This window comes from Nothobranchius furzeri, chromosome 10, assembly GCF_043380555.1.
Source record: "Nothobranchius furzeri strain GRZ-AD chromosome 10, NfurGRZ-RIMD1, whole genome shotgun sequence".
Lineage (NCBI taxonomy): Eukaryota > Metazoa > Chordata > Actinopteri > Cyprinodontiformes > Nothobranchiidae > Nothobranchius > Nothobranchius furzeri.
In genome coordinates, this window is record NC_091750.1 from 26,681,944 (window position 1) to 26,702,200 (window position 20,257).

General features: G+C 45.8%; 1 protein-coding gene across 1 annotated transcript; it reads left to right on the forward strand.

Annotated features, from left to right (window-relative positions):
• Positions 1 to 15,899: 15,899 nt before the first annotated feature.
• On the forward strand, positions 15,900 to 17,068 carry LOC107387168 (olfactory receptor 52N5-like). The gene has a single exon (XM_070555280.1). It carries the CDS (start codon positions 16,116 to 16,118, stop codon positions 17,046 to 17,048), a length of 933 nt encoding a protein of 310 aa, XP_070411381.1. The 5' UTR covers positions 15,900 to 16,115; the 3' UTR covers positions 17,049 to 17,068.
• The last annotated feature ends 3,189 nt before the right edge of the window (positions 17,069 to 20,257 follow it).

The window sequence follows — 20,257 nt, forward strand, 5'->3', positions numbered from 1 at the left end:
ACAGTTCTCTGTTTAGAAGGAGCAAGTTGATCACCTACTTTTAAACACAACTTATTTAATAATTCAGAAGCTTCGTCATAAATACCTGATCCCGCCTGATGATACAGCACATATGTCCTCCTCAGTAAATCCCTCTCTCCAGTAACGGTGCATCACTTCAGCTCTCTCTCTCTCTCTCTCTCTCTCTCTCGTTCTGACACCCACAAAGTAAAGAAATGCAAATGACATTGTCAGTGAGTGACTACGTTTACATGCAGCCAATATCCGGGTTATGATCGGGTTAAGGTCGGTATTTGGGTTTCTGAGTTGATCAGAATAACCCGTTTACAAGCATAAATAGAAAGAGTTACCCCTAACTTGCATAACCCGATTTAAATGCGGACGTTGGGGTAGCGTCAGGACGTATGGACTACGTCCAGAGGCAATATGCATAATTTCCGGTTATTCTTGTTCACAGAACACACGCTTTGATGGGGATATCCCGATATGCGTTTACACGACCAAACATTTGGGTTAGAACAGGGTTACCCCAGGTGTGGTAACCGGGTTTTTAAAAACCCGGTTATGAGCATATCCGGGTTTTTGGCGGTGTTTACGTGGCCGTGCGGAACCGGGTTATTGCGAATATTCGGGTTTTAAAGGGGTTCCTGGCTGCATGTAAACGCACTCAGTGAGTTAAGAGCTTTTTATGTGAGAAGGAGGATCTTAAATTATATTCTGAATTTAACAGGCAGCCAATGTAGGGAAGCTAAGACAGGAGAGATATGATCTCTCTTTAATTCTCATAAGAACTCTAGCTGCAGCATTTTGGAAAAGCTGAAGACTTTTAACTACATTCTGTGGACTTCCTGAGAGTAATGAATTACAGTAATCCAGTCTTGTTGTAATAAATGCATGAACTAGTTTTTCAGCATCACTCCTGGAAAGGATGCTTCTAATCTTAGCAATATTCTGAAGGTGGAAAAAGGAAATCCTACAAACCTGTTTAACGTGGGATTTGAATGACATGTCCTGGTCAAAGATAACACTAAGGTTCCTTACTTTGTTCTCGGAGATTAACTTAATGCCATTCAGGTGATTCACTTAACAATTTTCTTTTCTGAAGTTTTGGTCCAAAGATGAGAACTTCAGTCTTGTCTTGATTTAAAAGCAAAAAGTTTTGTGTCATCCAATTTTTTGTCTTCAGGACAAGCCTGTAATCTAACTAACCGATTAGGTTCATCAGAGTTAATGCATAGATATAACAGAGTATCGTCAGCATAACAGTGGAAGTTTATCCCATGCTGTCTAATGATTTTTCCCATTGGAAGCATATGTATAATATGCAACACACGAGGTTCTACAGTTACCTCTGATGCTGCCTCACTTACTGAGGAAGAAGAAATCGCATTAGGGAGGATGCTAATGATTTTGTTTCTAATAGAATTAATTATGCTCGTGAAAAATCCCATAACGTTGTTGCTGCTGAGGGCTAAGGGAATAGATGGTTCAGAGCTATGATTCTGTGTAAGTTTGGCAACTGTACTGAAAAGAAATTTTGGATTACAGTATTCTTATTCTCCTCAATTAGCGATGAAAAATATACAGTTCTAGCTTGTCGAAGCTTATCTTTATAAAGCACAAGACTTTTTTCTCTGAGCAATATGATGATTTAAATAATTAGAAGGAGTCGACTCGTTAAAACTAACAAAGTCCTCTTGCTGCAGCCAGGATTTCTGTGTGTGTGTGTGTGAGAGAGAGAGAGAGAGAGAGAGAGAGAGAGAGAGAGAGAGAGAGAGAGAGAGAGAGAGAGAGAGCAACAAGATCTGATTATTACAAATCAAGTCATTAACTAACAAAGTCTCAGAAAAAATAGACCTAATGTTTAATAACCCACATTTATTCTTTCTAGTTTTCTGCTCAGTTGAATTTGTTCTAATATTTATGAGATTTCCATGATTTGCTTTATTAAGCCTGATATTTAATCTGTGTGGTTTTGGCTGTGGGCAGGACACTGTCTCAATAGGGTAGTGGGTGGGTAACAGTACTGAAGCTGCAGAGGGGTGGGTTAAAGTACGACTGTGCTTCCTGGTCTTGACCCTGGGTTGTCAAGGAGGACTAATAAAATCAGCCATGTTCCTAGAAAGAAGAACTGCTCCATCCAAAGAGGGATGGATGCCGTCTCTCCGCATCAGACCAGGTTTTCCACAAAACGTTTTCCAATTATCAATGTAGCCCACGTTGTTTTCAGGACACCACCTAGACAGCCAGCGGTTGAAGGACAGCAAGCGGCTAAACATGTCATCACTAGTCCAATCAGGCAGGGGGCCAGAGAAAATTACGGAGTCCGACATTGTTTTGGCAAACTTACACACCGAAGTAACATAAATTTTAGTGACCTCAGATTGGCGTAACCGGGTGTCGTTACCGCCAGCGTGAATAACAATCTTACTGTATTTATGCTTATCCTTAGCCAGCAGATTCAGATAAGATTTAATGTCGCCCGCTCTGGCCCCAGGTAAACCTTTAACTATGGCTGCTGGAGCCTCTAATGCCACGTTTCTGACTGTGGAGCTGCCAATGATCAGAGTCAGCTCGTCAGTGGGTGCGTCGCTGAGCGGGTTGGAGGTGTCCCACGGGTTTGGTTCATGCTTCCTGCGTACCATCACCTAGCTGGCCTGAGGTCCTGGCTGCTCGGCTTCTACTGAAGAACTGCTACGGGGTGGTTCTGATCTAGTTAGCCCCCCGTTAGCCAAGTAGCTACGGCTATCTATGGGCTTTTCAACAGCGTGTAGCCGGGCCTCCAATTCCGACACCCTCGCCTCCAAAGCTACAAAAATGCTACATTTATTACACATACCATTATCACTAAAGGAGGCAGAGGAGTAACTAAACATCTGACACAGAAAGCAAGAGATAGGAGACGGAGAAGCAGACACAGAAGTAGCCATAGCCGTGCTGATGCTAAGCTAACTGGGTGAGCAACATGTTCAATGCCAGATAAACTGTGTGCAAACTCAAATGGTTCCCTAAAAGCTAGGTGGAACAACAGAAAATGTGTGCTTTAGTGGGCTTATGTGCTACAATAATGCAGAAATGTCCAAGTACAGAGAAATCACATCATTTATAGCGAACCACAAACGCCGAACAGCTACACGGAGCAACACTGAAAACAGAAAGTGATGCAAAACACCTTACCACAGGAAGTGACGATGGCAGTTAAGTAAAAGAAGCTTTAAATAAAAGGGTATTCAGCTGCTGTTTAAAAGTGTCCAGAATGTCAATGTCAAGGATAAAGGAAGATCATTCCAGAGTCGGGGTCTGGAAGGAGCGATCACCTCGACTTTTCTATCTGGTCTTTGGAACTTCTAGAAGGTTCTGGTGTGTGGAGCTGAGGGCTCGGGTTGGAGCATAAGGCTTTAACAGTTCAGTAATATAAGGAGGAGCTTGACCACGTAGAGCCCTGAAAGTTCTAGTCAGGATTCTAAATGAACTCTAAAGTTAACGGGTAACCAGTGCAGAGACGTCAGAATAGGAGTGATGTGTGCTCTTCTGTTTGCTCCAGTTAGAAGCCTCGCTGCAGAGCTCTGGACCAAATGAAGGCGGTCAAGGGCTTTTTGTTAAAACATGTGAAGAGTGTGTCACAGTAATCTAGACGGGAGGAGATAAAGGCATGGAGAACCATTTCAGATTTATGTTTTGATATCAACCTTCACAGTTTGGAGATATTTCTTAAGTTTTACAGTAATGTTTACCAATGTTTTTGAGTGGCCTTCAAGAGACATTGATTGGTTAAAAATAACACCCAAATTTCTTAAGTTTGTCTTGACAGCAGAGGACAAATGACCAAGTTTTAGACTAATCAGGGGAACCATGCTCTCAGAGCCAATAATCAGACAGTCTTTTCAGAGTTTAACTGGAGGAGGTTATCTTCTAGCCAGCTGGTGATCGCTGATAGACAGTCTAGTAATTCAGACAGTTTGTAGAACTCAGAGTCCTTAAAGGAGCAGTACAGCTGAATGTCATCTGCATATAGGTGATGAGAGGCATTATGAAAAGAATCAAGTATCTGTCCAAAAGGCTGTATTTACAGCAGAAACAACAGTGGACCCAAAACAGAGCCTTGGGGTACCCCACAGAACAGATCAGTAGAATCTGACGTTATTTGGTTCATACAGACTCTGTAACTTCTGTTAGAAAGGTACGATCTAAACCAGTCTAGAACAGTTCCAGAGATCCCCACCGAGCCACCAAGTCTGTTAATGAAGGTGCTGTGATCAACAGAGCCAAAAGCTGCAGAAAGATCTAACAGTACTGCAGCCATCATGATGTCACTGGAAACTTTAAGCAAAGCTGTTTCTATTTAACGCTTTTTACCAAAACCAGACTGGAATTAATCAAAAATGTTGTGTAGTTCCAGAAAAGTAATCAGCTGATCTGCTACAACCTTTTCCAATGTTTTGAAGATAAAGGGAAATTTAGAAAAGGGTCTTTAGTTTTTAGGCTGAGATGAGTCCAGACTTGGTTTCTTAAGGATGGGTTAAATAACTGCATGTTTGAAAACAGATGGTACAGAGCCAGATTGTAGGGATAAACTAATAAAATCTACAATGCATGGGCCAATTTGGTCAAACATCCTGATGAACAAGGTCATAGGGATAGCATGGATTGAAAGACTATGAACCAAAGAAAATACAAGACAAAGTTGAAGGTTTATGTATTAACAAGACATTTAAATGAGTCATGGTGGATGGTTGCTTATACTGAGCCAGGATCTTCTGGAGGTTTCTTCCTGTTAAAAGGGAGTTTTCCTCTCCACTGTCGTTGCATGCTTGCTTAGTATGAGGACTGCTATAAAGACTCTGACACTAGTCAGTGACAAGCGCATCTGCTGGGGAGCAGAGAGCAGACGTGGCGGTAGAAGCGTGCACAACAGCAGGTGAAGTGCATCAATAATCAGACGTCAATCTCCAGTACCTTTCTCAGTGGCCTAGTGGTAGAGTGTCCGCCCTGAGACTGGGAGAGCAGGGGTTCGATTCCTGGTCGGGTCATACCAAAGACTTTGAAAAAAATCGGACCCAATGCCTCCCTGCTTGACACTCAGCATTAAGGGGTTGGATTGGGGGGTTAAACCACCAAATAGTTCCCGAGCGCGGCTGTGTCTGCAGCTCACCGCTCCCCCAGGGGATGGGTCAAAAGCGGAGAACAAATTTCGCACACACACCTGTGTGTGTGACAACTAATGGGACTTTAACTTTTAACTTTAACTTTAACTACCCCAACAGTTGATGATACCCTTGTATCCTGAAGAGACAGGACTGAAACACCCATGAATCAGATAACTCCCTCTTTAGCTGCATCACCCAGGGTTGTTGCTCAAGGCATTTCTGACTGTTAAGTTACTTTGCTGTTGAAATGTAAAAAGATGGTTAGCTCCTCTCAATGTACAACCTGCCATTGGTCTGTCACAATTTGGGGATGTTTGGATCCAGATTGCAGTACCCAGGATGATACGAGGCAGGAGATGAAGTAAAGTAAATAATCCTTTATTTGCAGGACAAAAAAACAAAAGTAAATCCAAAAGGCAGCGAGCCAAAAATCCAAAAGTCCAGGAACTCAGGACACCGAAAGCTCACCAAGAGCACCAAAACCTGGAGACATAAAGCTCAACATAGAGCACGAACAAACGCTGACATCAATACAAACAACAATGGGCCGACACCAAACAGAGACAAGACAGGGCTTAAATACACAGGGAGAACAATTAAGGAAACAGGTGTGTGGCGTGAGGACTGGAGGGAAGGCAGGTGACACCTAACTGAAACGCAGACAAAGGACACATGAGGGTGCTAAGAGACACAAAAGGGAATCCAGAGAGGGATGGAGGACACCAAGAGGCACATGAAGAAAGGGGAAGACGCATATTAGAGCCCTGCACTGAAGCCCTAGACCCTCGGGTCGGGTCGGCCTGACGGCCCTCGGGCCGGGCTTCGGGCCAACGACTGTGTAATTACCTCGGACACGGGCCGGGCTCCTTTATTTTTAATCGAATTCATTAAAAAAATTGAAACACTTAAACCAGGGGTCGGCAACCTGTTCCCATCAAAGAGCCATTATTACCCGTTTCCCACAGTAAAGAAAAAACTGGGAGCCACAGCAGCCGCGGCGTTGTGGGCGGGGCCTACCCTCAGACAGCAGAGCGCTGCTCACAATAGGTGACAGCAGCCAGTACCGGTCGCTAGTGTACGTCAAAGCTGTCTTTCATTAGAAGATAATCAATAAAACGATTTATATAAAGTGGATCCAGAAGTTGTAGCCCGTCTCTGCCTACAATATTTTGATAATTTTCACCCTGTTGGTGGTTTTACTGAGCAGGTGCCACTTTTGTCATACGTTTATTTTTAAAACATGATTAGACTGTTCAGAATACAAATCCAGGCTCTGTCACGTTTGATTGTTGTAATTAAACTTTGTAGGTGGGGAAGGTCAGAAAAGCATCCGATCATTTTGTTTTCCCTCATTTACAGTGACGGAGATAACGGCGCAGTGCGCCTGGCTCTGGTGTTAATCAAGTTTAATTTTATCTATTTTCACAAGAAAACAGAACAGTTAAAAGCAGGGCTTGTGTTGACTGGACAGTCGCAGAACCAGAGCGCATGCAGGAAGTTTCCTCCGACTGAATTCAGTCAGAGGAGTCTTCCTGCTGATCTGAATCTGATGCGGCTCTCTGTGCTTGTAAAATAATGAATGGATATTTAAATAAAATGCTTTATATTTTACTGAATTAATTTTACATCTGTAAGTCAATTCTATGTAAATATTGTCTGCGTAAACCTGAACAGGCCCAACCCAGTCTTACTGAGACCGGGTTGACGCGTCACGCTCGTGCATAATCATAGGCGCTTCCTGAGCTGAAGAGGATGTCAGATTCTGGGCTTCTCCTCAGATGGCTCCTGGATGTGTCGCCACATTGGAGACAGGAACAAGCACTATTCAGCCAAAATTTCATAATCAGGGAACATTTTCTAAGTGACAAGTCTCTCTGAGAGACCGGGTTTGGCAAACACTCGCTTCAGTGGGAGGAACCTTCCCGCATGTGCTCTGGTTCTGCAACGCGCTCCAAGCCAATCTCCACAACTTCAGCTCGCTGTGCACATTTGCGCTGACAGCGAGCTGCGCTGAGCGGTGTCCAGCTCAGATGTTCAGATGGGAATCTTTTATTGGGTGATTTAGCAACATCTGCGATGTGCGTAGAATAAAATATCAGTTCGTCTGCATGCGTCTGGGTAATTCTTTCTATTCTTTCTCCGTCAAAATAAACGGTCAAATACGGGAACTATCCGGTCAACACAAGCCCTGCTTTTAACTGTTCTGTTTTCTTGTGAAAATTGTTGGAAAGAGATCAAATTTAACTTGATTACCACCAGAGCCAGTGCGCCGTTATCTCCGTGACGGTAAATGAGGGAAAAACAAATTGATCGGATCCTGCACGTCTTTTAACACATTGGTCAGGATTGACGCACTTTGTTTTCATTTAGTTGGTAAAAAAAAAAAAAGTCTGGCTCGGGTCGGGCTGGGGCTCCACCCCCTCGGGCCGGGCCGGACACGGGCTCAGATTTTAGGCCCATGCAGGGGTCTAACGCAGATCATGACATCAACACTCCCCAAAGGGGCAGATACCAGATGCCCAAACAAGAACAAACAACCACAAGCACAAGACAAGACACAGGACATGAAAAAACCAGAGGGAGGGAGAGGAGGGAACCATCAAAACACAACCCAAAAAGGGCAGGCGAGGGGGGAACAGGAGACCCCGGGAGGCCGGCGACAGGGAACCAGGAGGCGGGACCAGGAAACCTTGGGGATAGGGGGTTTTGGAGGAGGAGGACGAGGAAGGGTCTCCGGAGACTGGAACACTTGTGACTGGGAGACTTGGGAGACAGGAACAACTGTGACTGGGAGACTTGGGAAACAGGAACAACTGTGACTGGGAGACTTGAGACAGGAACAACTGTGACTGGGAGGCTTGAGACTTGGGACACTGGAACACTCGAGACTGGGAGACTTGAGACTTGGGTCAGGGACACTGGAACACTCGAGACTGGGAGACTTGATACTTCGGACAGGGACACTGGAACACTCGTGACTGGGAGACTCGAGACAGGAGACGGGGACACTGGAACACTCGTGACTGGGAGACTCGAGACAGGAGACGGGGACACTGGAACACTAGTGACTGGGAGATTCGAGACAGGAGACGGGGACACTGGAACACTCGTGACTGGGAGACTCGAGACAGGAGACTGGAACACTCGTGACTGGGAGACTCGAGACAGGAGATTGGGAGACTGGAACACTTGTGACTGGGAGACTCGAGACAGGAGATGGGGAGACTGGAACAATCGTGACTGGGAGACTCGAGACAGGAGACGGGGAGACTGGAACACCCGTGACTGGGAGACTCGAGACAGGAGACGGGGAGACTGGAACACCCGTGACTGGGAGACTCGAGACAGGAGACGGGGAGACTGGAACACTTGTGACTGGGAGACTCGAGACAGGAGACTGGAACACTCGTGACTGGGAGATTCGAGACAGGAGACGGGGATACTGGAACACTCGTGACTGGGAGACTCGAGACAGGAGACGGGGAGACTGGAACACTCGTGACTGGGAGACTCGAGACAGGAGACGGGGAGACTGGAACACTCGTGACTGGGAGACTCGAGACTTGGGACATTGGAACACTCGAGACTGGGAGACTCGAGACAGGAGGCGGGGAGACTGGAACACTCGTGACTGGGAGACTCGAGACTTTGGACACTGGAACACTCGAGACTGGGAGACTCGAGTTTTGGGACATTTCTTCAACATAGACCCCACTAATGAACTGATTATTTTTTATAAAAAGAAGAGAGAAAATGCACAAAGGTAGGAAAGGAAAAGAAAGTGATAAAATTATAGATTTTGTTAAATGTTCTTCATATAATGAATTAATTGACAAAGTTTTTGCAGGGTGTGACAAAAAATGTTCAAGGTCAAGCTCCTGGGGCTTAGCCCCCCCTATATCTCAATCCTAGTGACGTCCATGGTTTCGAGCAAACCAAATTCATTCCCACTCAGAACTCGCTTCTCCAGATACGAAGGTTCTGATTGTCATGTTCTGCGGGTGGAGGTGGCAGACCATGTGTGGTGGTGGGTTTCAGGAGGCAGAAGAGCAGGCAACGGATGAAAAAAATAAAAATGGTTTAATTGTAGAACGGGAGCGACAGGACAAACGAGCATGCACAAACAACAATGATCCGACGAAGACAGCAACAAGGAGGGAGGTATAAATACACAAGGGAATCAGAAACACATGGGCAGAGCAATGAGGGACAGGTGAGAACAATAAGGGTAATCAAGGCAGGAGAGACACAGTCAGGGAGGCCGGGGTGGATCATGACAGTACCCCCCCCTTAAGGGGCGGATACCAGACGCCCACAAGCCACATAGCACAGGAGACTAGGAACACTTGACTCGGGACAGGACTGGGAAGACTTGACTCGGGACAGGACTGGGAAGACTTGACTCGGGACAGGACTGGGAACACTTGACTCGGGACAGGACTGGGAACACTTGACTCGGGACAGGACTGGGAACACTTGACTCGGGACAGGACTGGGAACACTTGACTCGGGACTGGACTGGGAACACCTGACTTGACCCGGGACTGGAACTGGGACACGAAGACTTGACTGGGACACGAAGACTTGACTGGAACACTTGACTTCACTGGAACACTTGACTAGACTGGAACACTTGACTAGAACACACTCGAAGACTTGACCAGGAACACGAAGACTTGACCAGGAACATGAAGACTTGACCAGGAACACGAAGACTTGACCAGGAACATGAAGACAAACTGCAGCAGCAGGCGTGGGACCCAGCAGGAACTGCAGCAGCAGGCATAGGACCCAGCAGGAACTGCCACGTGGAGGACCTGCAGGCATAGACCCTGCAGGCGTGGACCAGGAAGTGGGACGAAAACCGCAGGAGAGACGCGAGGGAACCAGGAGCGGCAGCAGGTACTCGACCACAGTTCTGAGCAGGTGCATACCGTGACTCGACAGGATCCTCGGGCAGGCTCGGGTGAAGGGAAGCAAACCACGGAGCAGGAAGATCAGCCCTACCACCCCGGAGAATGATGGCGTGCGTAGGGGGTTTTACCTCCATCAGAGTACTCCAGGAACAGCAGCTTCCGTGATGAACAGGATTGGGCGAAACAGCAGGAGAGGAGAATGACCCCGACCATCCCGAAACAGCTAGGATGCGCCGGAATCTCCCAGAGGGCTCGACCACCCCGAGAACAGGTAGGATGCACAGAAAAACCAAAAAACTCCAGGCTGAAATCTCCCTCCGCTGAAAAGGAATAAAAAAAAATCCTCAAGAAACAGGTGTTACCTCACCACAGGTCCAGGTTTGGTCGGATCATTCTGTCATGTGGTGGAGGTGGCAGACCATGTGTGGTGGTGGGTTTCAGGAGGCAGAAGAGCAGGCAATGGATGAAAAAAATAAAAATGGTTTAATTGTAGAACGGGAGCGACAGGACAAACGAGCATGCACAAACAACAATGATCCGACGAAGACAGCAACAAGGAGGGAGGTATAAATACACAAGGGAATCAGGAACACATGGGCAGAGCAATGAGGGACAGGTGAGAACAAGGCAGGTAATCAAGGCAGGAGAGACACAGTCAGGGAGGCCGGGGTGGATCATGACACTGATATGTGGCGTAGACAATCTACATAACTAGAATTTAACGCTGTGCTATTCCGCTTTGTTAGATTCTGAGAAAGATCAAACAATTTGGCCTATGAACTTATATTTACATAGATATCCACAGATAATTATAAAATCGATAGAAGTTCATCCACCAACTGGCTTGGTCTATATTTAATCCAAAGATTAATGTTTAATTTAAGAGATTTCAATTAATAGCAAAAGTTTATTTATTAAATCAGAAGATTTAAAGAAATCTTTGCTTGTTCAATAACCAGATATACACCACTCTGTATTTCATTTCAAAGAAGAGTCAGGTTTAAAAAGTTAAGACTTTATTACTAACAATTTAAAGATGACAATTTAAAAGACAGTTTATAAATGACAATTTATAACTTTGATATTAAAACTTGGTATTAAAAGCAACCTGTGTCCGGATGAGGACTAAAATGAAATGCGTGTGTTGGATGTGTGAATGGAATCTCAGAAGGTTTCTATCAGAGGGAGAAACGCATTCTGGGTGAAAGTTTGTTTTGCAGCTAACTAAGTTATTTCTTAAAGAGAACAGCATACGGACGCAATCTGTGTTCTACCTCACCGATCAGACAACCCTCTGTGTGGATCCGGAGGTCAAGGGAGAATGTTGTCAGCCTCTGGGTACTCGGTCCGGTAGGGAAGACCCGAGTGGTACCGACTCTGGTCCAAGAGTTGCCGCAGGCACACAGGTGTTGAGTTTGCGTATTAACTTAACTCTGAAGGAGTTTGCGTCAGCTGGTTGCAGTTGGCGTTTGTTGGAGCAATTCTATCGGCGTGACAGAACAGCTTAGTGGAGGCTTCGGGCGGCTGACCCTTTCCTCTGGGACTCTCGTGCCACGAAGAGCTTTTAGGGGAGCTCAAGAAGCTGAACTTGAATTGAGGAGATTAGGTTTTAACAAAACCTCAGGACACGCCCTCTCAGAGATAGAAAGCTTTGGTTATGGAGCAAAAACGTGAGGTGCAGTTACCTTTACCCTGAATGCAGTGTCCTGCATGGTGTGTTTAAGTGTACATTACCTTCTTTACACTGTTAAACATTACTGATTATCATAAATAATAATTATTATTAACCAAAGAATAATAATTCATTTCAGTAATTAAATACATTTATAATGAACCATGATGATTATTTATGAACCTATTAATAGGACAGTGAAAAGAGTTTATTAAAAATGATTCTTTAAAACCTTGAAGTGTCCTTCAGCTTGCGGATGGAACAGCAGTCAGATTAAAGATGGTTTACAGCAGACTTGTGTCTCCCGTGATGTATAATCTGTGAATAGAAGTACAGCGTGACCTAGCTGGGGAAGTGTGACCTTTGGGTCACAAATGAGGCCATTCTTGTCGCTACAGACAACATCACATCCATCAGATTCATTCATCACCTAAGTGTTTCCTAGTTGTCATGTTTTTAATTGTTTAGAAAATAAATTCTTACTTTTTATAAACCTTTTCTTGAAGTAACACGAAAAAGCAAAGAATCTTCTGATTAAACATTCAAAGACCAAGCAGGTTGATATTCTATATTTATATAGAATATTACATCTTCCTGGTCATAAGTAAAGGTAATATATTAAGCTTAAAAGCACAATATTTACCCCTCTACGTATTACATGTACAACGTTACATGTTATTGTTTTACTGTGTTCTTAGTATTCTTCATGTTTTATTAGTATTTTTATCTTCTGTTTTAGTTCCTTAGATTGGCCGTGTTTTGTTTTGGCCTGTGCAGCACTTTGGGCAGCTCCCGTGTTGCGTTTTAAATGTACTAAATAAATAAACTATGGTATGGTATGCCCCATCCAGGCTTCTGCAACAGCCCAGCAGAGCTGAAGGGAAGAAGCAGCTGAGACGGGGAAATGCATGTGTGAATCCAAAAAGTGCTTTGGGGTGTTTATAATGAGGAAATAACAACAAAACACAGTCACATGCCACAAAATGTGCATTTCACATGAAAAAGGTGCTTAAAGTTGAACGACCCTGATGGTCTTTCTGTAAAGGTTGGACCATTTGGGTCTTTGAGGGATCTGCTACTGAAAGCGGAGCTGAACACATGCACACAGACACCAGAAAAAGTTTTCACAAACACAAAACTTTGTGGTGTTCAGAGACTCAGGGGAACACATCGCCCCCTAAAGGCCATCAGCTTTCATCACATAATGCTGCAACAGTGTTTGTGCTCACTAACGAGGCCAGCTGAGATGCTTCCTAATGGACACTTATCAACAGTTTCAGTGGTAATTAGTCCGGTGGGACCGAACAAAACCCTGACAGATGTTCATCAGAGCTCCGAGAATACGGCCGATTACACAATGTGCTCTGTTTAACTTCAAACTGTGTGTGTGTGTGTGTGTGTGTGTGTGTGTGTGTGTGTGTGTGTGTGTGTGTGTGTGTGTGTGTGTGTGTGTGTGTGTGTGTGAGTGTGTGCATCTTTCATAGACCCAACCTACTGAGTTCATGCTGCAGACTCTGGCCTCTAACGTTCTTGTGCTGCCATGACCGGAGCCTATTGAACTGCCTCTTCTCTTGCCTCTGGTAGGACTTCTGCTGTTTCCTTTTCCCTCCATGATGGTTTCTCCTGGTCCTCCTGCTCTTCACTGGGTTTCTGTGATGTTCCCTTCTGCTCACTGGAGGCCTACAAATGTTCTCCAGGATCTTAAGCATTCAAGGATGATTTATTTGTCATTTCAACACATGTCAGACATGAAATGGAAGAAAATCTGTGTCCCTGTCCGCGTCTGCAGTATTTAACCCTTTGGCCTCTAGGGTTTTGCTGCTGCATTTGCTTTTCCCCCATTTAGCGGACGCTCGGGCCCGAAGGGGTCAATCCTGGCTGTGAAAACCAAACGGCAGGAAAACAGCAAACTGCTGAAGCACTCATGTTCCAGGATGTACTGGGACACTTGTTTGTCAATTCAATTCATTGTATAAACATAGCACCAAGTCACAGCTAGGGATGGGTACCTTTGACATTTGAATCGATCCGGTACTAATTCCCGGTACCTAGGAATCGATACCGGTACTTAACGGTACCAATTTTCGATACTTTTGAGTGTTTAATATTTTTAATTCTCTTTTATAATTAAATATATATTTTTCTCAGTATATATCAATATTTGATAAATATCACGATAAATAACATACAACTGTTTGTATTTTAACATCGTCCTTGTAGTTTTATAAGCTGATAATTAAACTGAAGCAAACATCTTTACTGTGAACTAAATTTACTGTGTATCTTCATTCCTTTTGCCGTCTTTTTTCATTTGATTTTTCCTACTGGGAAGTTAGAATTTCCGAGGAGAAAGCGAACGCACCATTAGCTGACAACAATGGTAGCAATGGAAGCTAACATATCAAGCTAACGTTATCTTTAACAGTTTATTTAACTGCTGGAGCAGATTAAAACGATGATGCCTCACACTTAGATCGTTGTCGCTGGTTTCATCTTCACCCAATCACCCGTCGCATTTAGTAAAGTGAAGCCAAACGTTAGAGCGCGTTCATGTTCATCTGGTCGAAAATTCGGAGTTCCGAGGAGAAAGCGAACGCACCATTAGTGAAATGGAAGCTAACAAATCAAGCTAACGTCATCTTAAACATTTTATTTACCTACCGGAGCTGCGCTGTTTACAACTGGCTCGCAGCGACCGATGACATAACGCTCTTGCGCATGCACAGCTGTCTAGGCAAGTTCTCGTTGTGAAGGACGGGTACAGAAACGAGGCACCGTTTCAAATGAAGTGAATCGGTGCTCGGTCGGTACTGTGGAATTCGGTCGGTACCTTAAAAAGTACCGAATTCGGTGATCTTCACGGTACTGAAGTGAGACATCATTCCACCTGAGGTCAGGTCCTGATGTCCGAGGCTCCTCCCTCTGCGGTCAGCTCGAGGGTGCCTGAACGCTAAAACAGCTACTTTCTGATCTGCTTTGCCTGAGGCCCTGAATCACACACATGATGTTCTTCTGTTTAAATGAAGTAATGATGCGTGTTTCAACCACGCTTGTCTACTAATCACACATGAGTCCAGCAAGCCTCCGCTTCCTGAGCAGCTAAAGGAACAGGTGTGTCTTTCTAGCCGGGCAGAAGGTGTAGCTTCAGCCGAGTTGGTCCAAAATGTGAACAGCTAGATTCCTGAAGCTTGAGCCCGCTGCCACTGCTGCCCCTCTGATGTGTTGGTGCATGACCTTGGTCTTCTTCACACCGATGCAGAGGTTTCCTCTACTCCAACCCTCCAGGTGTTCCACCTCCTTCCAGTGGGCGGACACGTCGTTGGTTTTGAATGTATGGAAATCCGTGTAGCAGGAGCTCAGGAGGCCTTGTGATTGGAGGGTTGTGGGATCGATCCCAGCTCCTACCTGCTGTTGGGTCCTTGGGAAGATGCTTCGCCTTACTTGTCTGTGTTGGTGGAGGTGGTCAGAGTGGCTGATGGTACAAATGGAAGCATCACCATTGTCAGACCGCCCCAGTGCAGCTGTGGCTACATAGTAGCTCACCATCACCAGCAGTGTGAATGTGAGCGTGCATAACCGTGTACCAGAGTCGGGTCCGAGCTGATGTCACGTCTACAAAGAGCAGGCGGACATGAGTGGGTGACGGCATGTGGTACATACTGGTACCGACCCTCACCTCCCTCCTCCTACCGTCCAGTCTCAGGGTGAAGGACGTGAGATGAGACTCTCTGCTCTCTCTTCAGGGTCATCTCCAGTGTGACCTTCAGGTAGCTCCGCCCCTTCAGCTCTGATGTGTGCACCTCTCTGAGTTCCACCCAGAGGGTTTCATCTTCATCGGCTCTGGTCGTGACAAACTACATGAAGCTGTCACAGGTTATAGTGATGGACCCTCAGGAGGTTCCTGATGAGCACACCGGTGGTTACCGGGCAACAGCTGGTCTGTTGGACGCGACGCTCCAGATAAAAGTGTGTGTGCTGTCTCAGCTGGTGGTCTGGGGGTGGAGTGTGTGCGTGTCTCCTTTAGGCTTAAAAACAGGAGCTGAACTTAGTGATGAATCTGGTTCTGAGAGGCTCGGTTCGCTCAGATCAGAACCTCACTCTGCTGAATAGTGCACAGCTAGTGTGTGTGTGTGTGTGTGTGTGTGTGTGTGTGTGTGTGTGTGTGTGTGTGTGTGTGTGTGTGTGTGAGACCTCTGACACCACGCCGTTCGTGTTTTTGTGCCACAGTTTCCTCTGCAGATGATTTCAGGGTTTTGTTTACTGATGTTTGAAATGAAGTTTTGACTTGTTCTGTGACGAAACGCTCAGCGCCGGTCGGACTCTGGTTCTGGTCTGATCCGGATTCCTGGTAAGACTCGGGTCCGGACCTGCAGATGAAACATGAACTGGACTTTGGACCTGGACATCCTGACCCTGGAGGCTCTGAAGGTGAACTCCCAGTCCTTCCTGCCTGCCTTCATCCTCCTGCTCCTTGTCTATGTCTTCATCGTGGTGTCCAATGTGGGCTTGGTGGTTCTGATCCTGGCTGGTCAGACCCTTCAGCAGCCGATGTACCTTCTCTTCTGTAACATGAGCATCAATGATGTTTTTGGGGCCACGGTTACTGTCCCCCATGTCCTCAGAGACCTGATCCTGTGGGACATGGAGCGCCACGTCCACTACACTGACTGTGCTGTCCAGGCCTTCTGCGTCCACCTCCACGCCAGCGTCTCCCACACTGTCCTCATGATCATGGCCTTCGACCGATACGTGGCTATCTGCAGCCCACTGAGGTACGCCACCGTGATGACCCACAAGATGGTGGTGAGTCTGTCCTGGGCTGCCTGGGGATCAGCTGCGGTGCTGGTTCTGGTTCTGATCGGTCTCAGCTTGCGCCTGTCACGCTGCCGAAGGCTGGTCTTCAACCTGTACTGCGACAACGCCTCTCTATTCAGCCTCTCGTGTGAAAACCTCCTCGTCAACAACATCTACGGACTCGGCTACACGGTGGTTCTTCTGGGCTCGTCCATCTGCAGCATCAGCATCACCTACCTGAAGATCGCCGTCGTGTGTCTCCGCAGCAGGAGCAAGGTCCTGAACAGCAAAGCGCTGCAGACGTGCGTCTCTCACCTGGTGGTCTACATCACCCTGCTGGTGTTGGGCTTCGTCATCGTCATCCTGCACCGCTTCCCACAGCTGTCTGACCACAGGAAGGTGGCGGCGGTCCTCGGCCACATCGCCCTTCCTGCTCTGAACGCCATCATCTACGGGCTGCAGATCAAAGAGGTCCGGCGGAAGATCAGGGCTGTGTTTCAGAAGAACCAAGTGAAGTGATCCTCAGAATCCTCCCAGATGTTTGTCTGGTTCCTGACCTTCAGTCCTGACTTCACAATAAAAGCTTTACGACATCAGCTAGCCTGTTCAGAACCAAACTCATCACTCTTCCCATGATGCACTTGGAGGGCATCTTCAACGCTATCTCAACAATATGAAATCTGAAAATGTCTCTCGTTGTGTCTAACGTCAAGCACACCAGCGAGCTGGTGACTATGTCCATCAGTCCCCAGACAAGACGCGAGGGACACCTGGACAGGTGTCCAGGCTGACCCAGGGACACTCGGAGACATGAATGTTTCTGGTCTGTGGCCGAAAACTAAAGAAAGCATGTTAACTCCATTGAGGGCTGCAGCTGGGGTTTGAACCTGCAACCTGCTCCGCCATGAGCCTCAAACAAGTTTTACTCAAACATTAACGACACGATCAGAAATATCACCCCCAGCAGGTCCCTGAGGTCCAGTGGCCAAAGCCTATTGGTTGTGCAGCGCACCAGGCTCAAGGTCAAAGGTGACAGTACTTTAAAACTGTAAACAGGTAAACAATGTAAAACAAAAGGTGCACTGCAGAAAACAGAATAAACACAAACATTTTCTTAAGTGCATTCTTATGACAGACAGTTTCTTCATTCTGCATGTGAGGTTTTTGGAGAAAGATGAGATTATCAACATTATCTGAGGCTACGCTGGAGCAGACGTTCCAGATGTTCCAGAGTCACAGACGTTCCAGAGACACAGATGTTCCAGATGTTCCAGATGTTCCAGAGTCACAGACGTTCCAGAGACACAGATGTTCCAGAGACACAGATGTTCCAGAGACACAGATGTTCCAGATGTTCCAGAGACACAGATGTTCCAGAGACACAGATGTTCCAGAGACAAAGACGTTCCAGAGACACAGATGTTCCAGAGACACAGATGTTCCAGAGACAAAGACGTTCCAGAGACACAGATGTTCCAGATGTTCCAGAGACACAGATATTCCAGAGACACAGATGTTCCAGATGTTCCAGAGACACAGACGTTCCAGAGACATAGATGTTCCAGATGTTCCAGAGTCACAGACGTTCCAGAGACACAGATGTTCCAGAGACACAGATGTTCCAGATGTTCCAGATGTTCCAGAGACACAGATGTTCCAGAGACACAGATGTTCCAGAGACACAGATGTTCCAAATGTTCCAGAGACACAGATGTTCCAGAGACACAGATGTTCCAGATGTTCCAGAGACACAGATTTTCCAGAGACACAGACGTTCCAGAGACACAGATGTTCCAGATGTTCCAGAGACACAGATGTTCCAGAGACACAGATGTTCCAGAGACACAGATGTTCCAGAGACAAAGACGTTCCAGAGACACAGATGTTCCAGATGTTCCAGATGTTCCAGAGACACAGATGTTCCAGAGACACAGATTTTCCAGAGACACAGATGTTCCAGAGACACAGATGTTCCAGAGACACAGATGTTCCAGATGTTCCAGAGACACAGATGTTCCAGAGACACAGATGTTCCAGAGACACAGATGTTCCAGAGACAAAGACGTTCCAGAGACACAGATGTTCCAGAGACACAGATGTTCCAGAGACACAGACGTTCCAGAGACAAAGATGTTCCAGAGACACAGATGTTCCAGAGACACAGATGTTCCAGAGACACAGATGTTCCAGAGACAAAGACGTTCCAGAGACACAGATGTTCCAGAGACACAGATGTTCCAGAGACACAGATGTTCCAGAGACACAGATGTTCCAGAGACAAAGACGTTCCAGAGACACAGATGTTCCAGATGTTCCAGAGACACAGATGTTCCAGAGACACAGATGTTCCAGAGACACAGATGTTCCAGAGACAAAGACGTTCCAGAGACAAAGACGTTCCAGAGACACAGATGTTCCAGAGACACAGATGTTCCAGAGACACAGATGTTCCAGAGACAAAGACGTTCCAGAGACACAGATGTTCCAGATGTTCCAGAGACACAGATGTTCCAGAGACACAGATGTTCCAGATGTTCCAGAGACACAGATGTTCCAGAGACACAGATGTTCCAGAGACAAAGACGTTCCAGAGACACAGATGTTCCAGAGACACAGATGTTCCAGAGACAAAGACGTTCCAGAGACACAGATGTTCCAGATGTTCCAGAGACACAGATATTCCAGAGACACAGATGTTCCAGATGTTCCAGAGACACAGACGTTCCAGAGAAATAGATGTTCCAGATGTTCCAGAGTCACAGACGTTCCAGAGACACAGATGTTCCAGATGTTCCAGATGTTCCAGAGACACAGATGTTCCAGAGACACAGATGTTCCAGAGACACAGATGTTCCAGATGTTCCAGATGTTCCAGAGACACAGATGTTCCAGATGTTCCAGAGACACAGATGTTCCAGAGACACAGATGTTCCAGAGACACAGATGTTCCAGAGACAAAGACGTTCCAGAGACACAGATGTTCCAGAGACACAGATGTTCCAGAGACAAAGATGTTCCAGAGACACAGATGTTCCAGAGACACAGATGTTCCAGAGACACAGATGTTCCAGAGACAAAGACGTTCCAGAGACAAAGACGTTCCAGAGACACAGATGTTCCAGAGACACAGATGTTCCAGAGACAAAGATGTTCCAGAGACACAGATGTTCCAGAGACACAGATGTTCCAGATGTTCCAGAGACACAGATGTTCCAGAGACACAGATGTTCCAGAGACACAGATGTTCCAGAGACAAAGACGTTCCAGAGACACAGATGTTCTGAACTTGCTGTTTAACCCTCCACATATCAAGAGGTTATCATCAACATCAGCCCCTCTTGCAGACCTGTACATCACGGCCTTGTAATGATTTATAAGTGGTCATTTTTGATAAATTGTCAATAGAATATAAAGATGTTAAATAAAATGTAAAATTCCATAAAATCTGGATTATCAATATTATTGAGTCTTTAATATTGGATTGCTGATGAAACTAGGTACCTTGGTTAATCAGGGAAACAACACCTGATCATAATTAGACTCAGAGACAAAAATATAATTCATAAAAATCTATTTATTACTATATTAATAATGAAAGGCAAATGATTATAAATGGTGACACAGTGATGTTAAATGAGACAGTGAATGAACGCTGATGAAACATGACCTGGTCTGTTTAAGAGTTTTCTAAGTGACCCAGAAAGGTGTGATGTCTGGTTTATTAAATA

Bases quoted from the DNA above. Each gene is read 5' to 3' on its own strand.
- LOC107387168 (XM_070555280.1), top strand. From the start codon at position 16,116: ATGAACTGGACTTTGGACCTGGACATCCTGACCCTGGAGGCTCTGAAG.